The sequence below is a fragment of the Salmo salar genome, chromosome 03, assembly GCF_965601325.2.
Source record: "Salmo salar chromosome 03, fSalSal1, whole genome shotgun sequence".
In the NCBI taxonomy this organism is placed as follows: Eukaryota; Metazoa; Chordata; class Actinopteri; order Salmoniformes; family Salmonidae; genus Salmo; species Salmo salar.
In genome coordinates, this window is record NC_138293.1 from 7,028,773 (window position 1) to 7,039,593 (window position 10,821).

A 10,821-nucleotide genomic window follows, 5' to 3' on the forward strand; every position below is an offset into this window, starting at 1 on the left:
ATCCCCATACTGTTATTAATTTATCTTGCTCCTTTGCACCCCAGTATATCTACTTGCACATTCATCTTCTGCACATCTACCATTCCAGTGTTTAATTGCTATATTGTAATTACTTCGCCACCATGGCCTATTTATTGCCTTAACTTACCTCATTTGCACTCACTGTATATAGACTTCTTGTTTTCTTTAGTTCTACTGTATTATTGACTGTATGTTTTGTTTATTCCATGTGTAACTCTGTGTTGTTGTATGCGTTGAATTGCTATGCTTTATCTTGGCCAGTTCGCAGTTGCAAATGAGAACTTGTTCTCAACTAGCCTACCTGGTTAAATAAAGGTGAAATAAAAAATAAATAAAAATCACACAGTGTAGCTACTAACTAGTCGACTAGCTTTAGATTAAGTTGTGTGTTTGCAGGACTCCCACACCTTCTGTGTTGGTTGAGAAAATGGCATTCTTTTGCATTCTCAACTGACGTCTTTTGTGATCAGTAAAACTGGTCATCGTTTTTAAAAAAAATTTAATATACGGTTATATCTCAAAGGAGGCGCCTTTTTTCTCATACAAAATCACCTTTCGAGTATTCAAACCAGTTGGGTTTGAGAAGGTCCTGTTCTTGTCTTTTAGCTGCCCCTATAAGCTGTGCTTTCGTCAAATAAATAAATAAAGGTGAAATAAAAAAATAAAATGAGACCATACAAAACTCAATAATAGCAACATTTACTTCAAAACTCCTTCTACTGTGATGTCCACGCAGGTTAGCAAGCCTGTGGTAAATTGAGGCGTAGTCTAACAGTCGGTACGTCATGAATTTGTGTGAGCTCATACACGGGATGCTAAGCGCACCCCCAATCCAAGGCAAACATACGTAACAGGACCATAACAATACAGTGCATTTTTTTTCTTATTTTGCTACAAAGGCAAGTGTGCCACAATATTTTTTTGCTGTCAAAGTAGAACATGTACAGTAGCTTATGTGTTTGGTCGAGTGTTTTTTCTCCACAATGTTTGATGAAGACTTTCCTCCTGGTCCATTGCACCTAAATTAACTGTCCAGTCATCCCTACTACGTCGTCTATTCATGATCAAAATTAAAGGACTGAAACAATGCAATTGTTGGTTACATTGTTGTTTCGGGTCATTTACTGAACTGTCACAAAAGACTATCACAGCACTACACGGCACTTCTTGTTCGGCGTGGAATGCTTGGCCTGGTTCAAGGAGAAGGTTACGCCAGTTCATTGGATTATAATTGTTCTATCTATGCAACGATTCTGGTGTTGGATTTGGTGGAATGAATCTTTATTCAAGATTGCAAAAAGATAGTTGTTGGCCTAATTGGAGAAAAGAAAAAACATGTTGCTGCTGAGGCCATTTTGTTAGTTTCAGTCTGGAGAACTTGACATTTCGAGGGCATTTTGTCAGACGTTGTGCCTGTGTTCTTCATCAGTGTGTGGGGATAAACCTCAGAAGGGTCTGGAATACTAATCTCCATGACAAATGAAAAAGAGGGAAGATTTTGGTTCTCATTGCTGTGGCTATAATAGTATATTCACATGAATGGGCCTTGAACTTGTTTATGGCTGGTGAACACCATTGTGTGTTGGTCCTGACATGGTGAGAATGGCTTGAAGATAGCCTACTCCAATATCAAAAATAGCAAGTGGTCAAATTTCATGTACCTACAGAAACACATCCACCAAACATGTGACATGTTGAAAAAGTCCATGGGAGTGAAAACACTTGGGCTTTTTAACTCGCTAAACACAACTTGGTTGAGTTAATGTATTAGAAAGACGTACTGACTGACAGATAGAAAAGACAGACCCACAGACTGTAATTATAGTACCTCAATGACACAGCCAGACAGACAGTAATTATAGTACCTCAATGACACAGCCAGACAGACAGTAATTATAGTACCTCAATCAGACAGACTGTAATTAGTAATTACAGTACCACAATAAAACAGATGGACAGACAGACAGACTGTAATTAGTAATTACAGTACCACAATGAAACAGACAGACAGTAATTATAGTACCTCAATCAGACAGACAGACGTAATTATAGTACCTCAATGAGGCAGACAGACGGGGGGGGGGGGGGTATGCAAATAGTCTGGGTAGCCATTTGATTGGTTGTTCAGGAGTCTTATGGCTTGGGGGTAGAAGCTGTTTAGGAGCCTCTTGGACCTACTAGACTTGGTGCTCCGCACCCACTTGCCGTGCGGTAGCAGAGAGAACAGTCTATGACTATGGTGACTGGAGTCTTTGACAATTTTTAGGGCCTTCCTCTGACACCGCCTGGTATAGAGGTCCTGGTTGGCAGGAAGCTTGGCCCCGGTGATGTACTGGGCCGTACGCACTACCCTCTGTAGTGCCTTGCGGTTGGAGGCCGAGCAGTTGCCATACCAGGTAGTAATGCAACCCGTCAGGATGCTCTCGATGGTGCAGCTGTAAAACCTGTTGAGGATCTGAGGACCCATGCCAAATCTTTTCAGTCTCCTGAGGGGGAATATGTTTTGTCGTGCCCTCTTCACGACTGTCTTGGTGTGCTTGGACCATGTTAGTTTGTTGGTGATGTGGACGCCAAGGAACTTGAAGCTCTCACCCTGCTCCACTACAGCCCCGTTGATGAGAATGGGGGCGTGCTTGGTCCTCATTTTCTTGTAGTCCACAATCATCTCCTTTGTCTTGATCATGTTGAGGGAGAGGTTGTCCTTGCACCACACGGCCAGGTCTCTGACCTCCTCCCTATAGGCTCTCATTGTTGTCGGTGATCAGGCCTACCACTGTTGTGTCATCAGCAAACTTAATGATGGTGTTGGAGTTGTGCCTGGCCATGTAGTCATGAGTGAACAGGGAGTACAGGAGGGGACTGAGCACGCACCCCTGAGGGGCCCCAGTGTTGAGGATCACCGTGGCGGATGTGTTGTTACCTACCCTTACCACCTGGGGGCGGCCTGTCAGGATGTCCAGGATCCAGTTGCAGAGGGAGGTGTTTAGTCCCAGGGTCCTTAGCTTAGTGATGAGCTTTGAGGGCACTATGGTGTTGAACGCTGAACTGTAGTCAATGAATAGCATTCTCACATGTGTTCCTTTTGTCCAGATGGGAAAGGGCAGTGTGAAGTGCAATTGAGATTGCATCATCTGTGGATCTGTTGGTGCAGTATGCAAATTGGAGTGGGTCTAGGGTTTCTGGGATAATGGTGTTGATGTGAGCCATGACCAGCCTTTCAAAGCAGTTCATGGCTACAGACGTTAGTGCTACGGGGCGGTAGTCATTTAGGCAGGTTACCTTCGTGTTCTTGGGCACAGGGAATATGGTGGTCTGCTTGAAACATGTTGGTATTACAGACTCAGACAAGGTTGAAAATGTCAGTGAAGACACTTGCCAGTTGGTCAGCGCATGCTCGGAATACACGTCCTGGTAATCCGTCTGGCCCTGCGGCCTTGTGAATGTTGAACTGTTTGAAAGTCTTACTCACATCAGCTGCGGAGAGCATGATCACAGTCTTCCAGAACAGCTGGTGCTCTCATGCATGTTTCAGTGTTACTTGCCTCGAAGCGAGCATCGATGTTATTTAGCTCATCTGGTAGGCTCGTGTCACTGGCCAGCTCGCGGCTGTGCTTTCCTTTGTAGTCTGTAATAGTTTTCAAGCCCTGCCACATCCGACGAGCGTCAGAGCCGGTGTAGTACGATTCGATCTTAGTCCTGTATTGACGCTTTTCCTGTTTGATGGTTCGTTGGAGGGCATAGCGGGTTTTCTTATATTATTATTAGAGTCCCACTCCTTGAAAGCGACAGCTCTACCCTTTAGCTCTGTGCGAAGGTTGCCTGTAATCCATGGCTTCTGGTTGGGGTATGTACGTACAGTCACTGTGGGGACGACATCCTCGATGCACTTATTGATAAAGCCAGTGACTGATGTGGTGTACTCCTCAATGCCATTGGAAGAATCACGGAACATATTCCAGTCTGTGCTAGCAAAACAGTCTGTAGTTTAGCATCTGACAGACAGATATTCAGACAGACTAATTATAGTACCTCAATGAGACAGACAGACAGACAGAAAATACTGATTTATAGACAGACAATTTTGGGACGACCATTTAAACAATGTATACCTAACCAATTTAGACATAACTCTAATGACTTCAATGATAATGATGAGTTATGTAAGTGACCATTGGGGAAAAGTACTTTCACAATGTCTTGTAACAGATGCATAGACATGACTGTTGTAGGACCGCTGCAGAGTTCCGGCTCACGGCCATAATAGACGGGACCTGTCTGTTTTCATACCTAATTTACCTGTAGTACAAATTACCCAAACATGGTTTAGAAATGTAGAAAATAATTCATTTTGATTCATGGTTTGTAGCAAATAATTCATTTTGATTCATGGTCTGTAGAAAATAATTCATTTTGATTCATGGTCTGTAGAAAAGAATTCATTTTGATTCATGGTCTGTAGGAAATAATTCATTTTGATTCATGGTCTGTAGGAAATAATTCATTTTGATTCATGGTTTGTAGGAAATAATTTATTTTGATTCATGGTCTGTAGGAAATAATTTATTTTGATTCATGGTCTGTAGAAAAGAATTCATTTTGATTCATGGTTTGTAGGAAATAATTTATTTTGATTCATGGTTTGTAGCAAATAATTCATTTTGATTCATGGTTTGTAGGAAATAAATCATTTTAATGCATGTTTTGTAGAAAATAATTCATTTTGATTCATGGTTTGTAGGAAATAATTCATTTTGACTCATGGTTTGTAGGAAATAATTCATTTTGATTCATGCTCTACATGGTCTACAGTGGTTATCTGGGTACAATGGATACAGCAGCCATCCACGGTGTAGTCAGTGGTTACACATAATGGGTGATCATTTAGTTTATTTGATGGTTGCAGTATGTTTCTTCTTACTAAAGGCAGCCCTGCGATCTATAAGGTCAACTCAGGGGGAGCACTCTGATGCCACATAGAACAAAGAGAGTCATTCCTATTGGTCACCTGACAGTATGTTGTTTCACACACACAGAGGCAACAATTAACCCACTCTCTCTCTCTCTCTCTCTTTCTCTCTCTCTCTCTCTCTCTCTCTCTCTCTCTCTCTTTCTCTCTCTCTCTCTCTCTCTCTTTCTTTCTCTCCTTCTCTCCCACCCAGATTCGGACCTGAGCATGCGGACATTGAGCACCCCCAGCCCTGCTCTCATCCTTCCTCCTCACCTCCACCCTCTCTCTCCTCTCCTCCCCCCGTCGGCCCCCTTCAACAGCTCCTCCTCCACCTCCTCCTCTGAGACGGTTGCCATGGTGCACGCCACCTCCCCTCCCCCTCTCTTCTCCGCCACCCACTCACGCCGCCGCACCACCCGGGACCACCACCAGGGGGCATCGGTGCCCATCGACCTCTTGCCGGACCACATCTTCCTGGACGTCTTTGCCCGCCTGCCCACCAACCAGCTCTGCCGATGCGCCCGCGTCTGCCGCCGCTGGTACAACCTGGCATGGGATCCCCGGCTGTGGCGGAGCATCCGGTTGGCGGGGGACGTGCTCCACGTCGACCGGGCGTTGCGGGTACTGACGCGGCGCCTCTGCCAGGACACGCCCAACGTGTGCCTGATGCTGGAGACCCTGGTGGCGAGCGGGTGCCGGAGGTTGACGGACCGCGGGCTGCTCACGGTGGCCCAGTGCTGCCCCGAGCTGCGCCGCCTGGAGGTGGCGGGCTGCTATAACGTGTCCAATGACGCCGTGTTCGAGGTGGTGTCGCGCTGCCCCAATCTGGAGCATCTAGACGTTTCAGGTAAACATCTACATTTACGTTGAACATTTGAATCATTTAGCAGACTTACTGTCAAGTGAATTCATTAGGTTCAGTAGGGAAAAAAAAAACACCACCACATATTACAGTTATCACAAGTAGACCAATACCCGCTGTCAGCGGAATCAGTGCCACAAATAAAAAACTGTGTGTGAAAGAAAGAAAAGTACACTTACCCTCCTCCTGCCTTAAAAATTTAAAAAAAAAATGCTGCTCAGAGATATTATGGTGACTAATGTATCTAAGGTGCCAACCTTCCTCTTGGAGAGGTAGTCTCCCATACATTAATCACCATAATGATTTCTGTATCTAAGGTGCCAACCCTCCTCTTGAAGAAGTAGTCTCCCATACAGAAATCATTATGGTGACTAATGTATCTAAGGTGCCAACCTTCCTCTTGGAGAGGTAGTCTCGTATACAGCAAGGCCACCTCTTTGCACTAATTTCCCAGTACGGAAGGGATACATTGAAATAACTTTTTTTTAAAGAAGACAAACCAGAGGAACCTTGGGTAAGGTGGTACATTCCTAAAGTATGACCTATGACCTAGCTCTCCTGTTCTTCAGGAACCAGGGGCTAGCAGTAATGAATACTACTTCTGACTGTCCCTCCCACTCCCAGGACTCCCCCCGCCGTTATCTCTGTTTACATTACAACATGTAGGACGTACAGGATCACAATGTTCTGGAATGTTCTTCTCTCATCTCTTCAAAGACCTACTCTTTGAATAATGCGTTCACATATTAGTATTATTTCCCATGCTGAAAACCTGACATGAGTCAAATGACTAATCTATGAAAGATTAGTCAAAATACATGTAGGCTTATAACACAACCCTAATTTGACTAGCTCTGTGAAAAGGGCCTCTTTGAGTTAATACCTCGTCCAAGTCAACCCGGCTTTGCAGACCTAGGGGAAATACATACTGCGTGTCAAATGTCATTATTTAATACTTTCAATTACTAGTTTTCCTGGCACAATGGAACGAACCAATGGAATACTCCTAAAAGTGCAAATCTCAAGATAAGTGCACCCAAAATGTTACATGTATACCAGTATGTATTTGACCCAGGTCTCCTGCTGAGACAACCCAACAAACTTCCTATGTTCTCTGTGGTACAAACTGTCCAGAGCCCAGTGTTGTTTGCCACAGTATTTCTCTATCTACACTCTCACTGCATACTGTCTCCAGTGTTTTCAGAGAGGAGGACCATGGAATATGGGAATGGAATGCGACTTCAGTCTCTTTCCTGGTGTTTTATTTCCCACTTCCTGTGCCCTTCTTCCTGCCGGAGTAGATTGTTGCCGTCCCGGTGCATGTCATAGGTCAGCTGGAGTTCCCTCTGTTGAAGGAATCTGGGTTCTGTTCATTAGGCCTCAAATGGAAGAAAAATGTTCAGAAACAAAGTGGAGTAACACATCTCAGATGTTTCCCCTAGATGCAAAACCATTCCATCCACTTCATAGCTTTCATACACTTCCGAAAGGCAAGACCATCAACTAACCTATTTGGCAGCTCAGCACTTTCCCGAATGTTCAAACATCGCTCTTCTTGCTATCTCAGAGCTGTCGTACCTTGCTTCCTTTTCCTCTCAACTGGGCATCCCACGTTTCAGTCTGCACAAGAGAGGTTATAGGAGGAAGGAAAGAGAAGCCTTTTAAAGGTGCTCAACTCAACATAATGTTTTTTCAGGAAGGGATGGCCTGGTGAAAGAAGAAAGGCTGTGGCCAGTCACAATTAAAAACATCCGGCATGTTCTCGTGAAAAATATATGCAAAAGGTTGTGGAACCAGAAAACCCGGGCGTGTCCCCTACTTGTCGTTGTGTTTGTTTTAATTCGCCCCCCCCCCAAGATGGAGCGCCGTGCTGCTTTCCATTTGTAGATCAGTAGCAGATCTCAATGCTCATGACTTCTGGTTTTAATATCACTCTGGGAATTAAAACAAACAGGAGTAGAATGGTCTCTTACGTGACGTTAGACAGGACATGGAATACCTGACATGTGCATTCCATAAAATGTAATTAGTGGGCCTTAAGAAAGTAGCTATGCTCTGAATGTTGGGACTGTTTTGTAAGAAATGGGTTCTGTGGTCGACTGTATTTCACTTTTGTTTTTGTTTTTTGGTAGTTTTGACACGCTCTCTAAATTCTGAATACACCTAAATACTACATTCTCTCTCTCTTTCACTCTTTCTCTCTCTCTCTCAAGGCTGCTCCAAGGTGACCTGCATCAGTCTGACGCGGGAGGTATCCCTTAAACTATCGCCAATGCATGGCCAGCAGATCTCCATCCGCTACCTGGACATGACTGACTGCTTGGCCCTGGAGGACGAAGGCCTGCACACCATCGCCGCCCACTGCACCCAGCTCACCCACCTCTACCTGCGGCGCTGCATGCGCCTCACCGACGAGGGCCTTCGCTACCTGGTCATCTACTGCCCCGCCGTGCGCGAGCTCAGCGTCAGCGACTGCCGCTACGTCAGCGACTTCGGCCTGCGCGAGATCGCCAAGCTTGAAGGCCGGTTGCGCTACTTGAGCGTGGCGCATTGTGGAAAGATCACTGACGTCGGGGTTCGGTATGTCGCTAAGTATTGCTCACGGCTGCGATACCTGAATGCGCGGGGCTGCGAAGGCCTCACGGACCATGGCCTGGAGTACCTGGCCAAGAGTTGCCCCAAGCTAAAGTCGCTGGACATCGGGAAGTGCCCGCTGGTGTCGGATGCAGGCCTGGAACTGCTGGCGCTCAACTGCTTCAATCTGAAGCGGCTGAGCCTCAAGTCGTGCGAGAGCATCACAGGCCGCGGGCTGCAAGTGGTGGCGGCCAACTGCTTCGACCTGCAGCTGCTCAACGTGCAGGACTGCGACGCACCACTGGACGCACTCCGCTTTGTGAAGCGCCACTGCAAGCGCTGCGTCATCGAGCACACAAACCCGGCCTTTTTCTGAGGAGATGGGGGGGAAATGGGCTACAAACTGAAGCCTGTATCCCACACCTACACATAATGTAATATGCACATGACAATCTATCATAGTTGTTATTATAGCACTCATAAGACTGTTTTTAAGTTATTTTTTTTTCATCCCTATTCCCTCACTACAAACTGTTTCCCAACTTTCAAAAATGTATGTTTTTAAGAACATATTTTAATTCTAAAGGGATCAGTTTTAAGCAGATGACTGCTGTTAGTATATAATAAAACACTAGTGTATATTCATTTGAAAGGAACAACTATAATAGCATGAAAAACTCAGCTCTAGTGCTTTCTCAGTATCTTGTCACTATCTCGTCAGGCCAAGAATTTGAAATGGAATGCAATTTAATTATGAGTAATGATTATCTTATTTGTGTCAAAGGTTCACGTGTGACATTCCACTGAAGAGGTCTCCCTTTCAGTTGGCAGTGCTGGTGGGCAATATAGTCATGGGTTCAGTAACTCCCAGTCATTCCACATTGCTTAAAGAGGCTGTACAGTTCATATGATAGAACATTAGTCCATTTCTTAACTCATGAAACCACATAAAACCCTTAGTTTTAATTAACAACATGCTTCTACTCATGCCGTGGAGAGGTGTGCACCTTTCCTGTCCAATGAGGTGATCGATGAGCAATATTTCTGTACATTTAGGGGGACCCCATTTGGCTCAAGAGCACCCCCAGAGGCAAACGTTCTGTATTTCCTTTTTAACCTATTAGATAGGTTTTTTTTATGTTGGCTTTTCAACTAGAGCCTAAAATCTGCTCTTATTCATTGTTTACATGTCATTCGTCTGCAGTTTTTAAACGCTAGACAATCCTACCATCATGTCCTTGGTTAGTGAAGTGGGGGTTTGTTTTTTGGGGAATTCAATGTCCAGTTCCATTTTGTTAAAGAATTGTGTACACTAACTATGCTCAGACAATCACTAGAACAAGTGTGTTCACTTCTCTTTTTTTATTGACATAATAGTGGAATAAAATAATGTCCTAAATGAGGATGGCCTCTGAGTCAGGTATGTCTCAAAATTATTATTATTATAGAACTAGTATGCAATCAAACAGAGACGCTACTTAATGTTAAAATGAATATGTGCAATTATCAGGAATTCATGATTTTTCTGCCCTCAGACATCATTGAGGAGTTACTGTTATGTGTCTAATAATTCATTTTCTGATTTTTCTAAGTGGTGCTGATCACATCCATATTGGGTTTACACAAATTATATATATATTTTTTTTTGTTTAAACATTTCAGGAAATGGTCCATGCTAAACATTGCTTGCGATTACCAACTAAAGAGACACTAAGGAGCTCGCCATGAAACTCTGTCTGGAACGGTGACCTCCATTCATAGGTGTTATTATGCCCCTTGGCTGCTCTACAGATCAGAGTTATTATTATGCCCCTTGGCTGCTCTACAGATCAGAGAGTTATTATTATGCCCCTTGGCTGCTCTACAGATCATAGAGTTATTATTATGGCCCTTGGCTGCTCTACAGATCAGAGAGTTATTATGCCCCTTGGCTGCTCTACAGATCAGAGTTATTATTATGCCCCTTGGCTGCTCTACAGATCATGGAGTTATTATTATGCCCCTTGGCTGCTCTACAGATCACAGTTATTATTATGCCCCTTGGCTGCTCTACAGATCAGAGAGTTATTATTATGCCCCTTGGCTAATCTACAGATCAGAGTTATTATTATGCCCCTTGGCTGCTCTACAGATCAGAGAGTTATTATTATGCCCCTTGGCTGCTCTACAGATCATGGAGTTATTATGCCCCTTGGCTGCTCTACAGATCACAGAGTTATTGTTATGCCCCTTGGCTGCTCTACAGATCATGGCGTTATTGTTATGCCCCTTGGCTGCTCTACAGATCAGAGTTATTATTATGCCCCTTGGCTGCTCTACAGATCATGGAGTTATTATTATGCCCCTTGGTGGCTCTACAGATCATAGTGTTGTTATTATGCCCCTTGGTGGCTCTACAGATCATAGTGTTATTATT

At 44.2% G+C, this 10,821-nt stretch overlaps 1 protein-coding gene across 1 annotated transcript in view; it reads left to right on the forward strand.

Annotated features, from left to right (window-relative positions):
- The window catches only part of fbxl7 (F-box and leucine-rich repeat protein 7), a 69,022-nt gene extending 59,214 nt beyond the window's left edge, over window positions 1-9,808 (forward strand). The window contains exons 3-4 of the mRNA XM_014188607.3: window positions 5,181-5,816; window positions 8,045-9,808. Coding sequence (XP_014044082.1) covers window positions 5,181-5,816; window positions 8,045-8,781 — 1,373 coding nt within the window. The 3' untranslated portion in view covers window positions 8,782-9,808. The remainder of the gene's footprint in view (window positions 1-5,180; window positions 5,817-8,044) is intronic.
- Window positions 9,809-10,821: the final 1,013 nt, after the last annotated feature.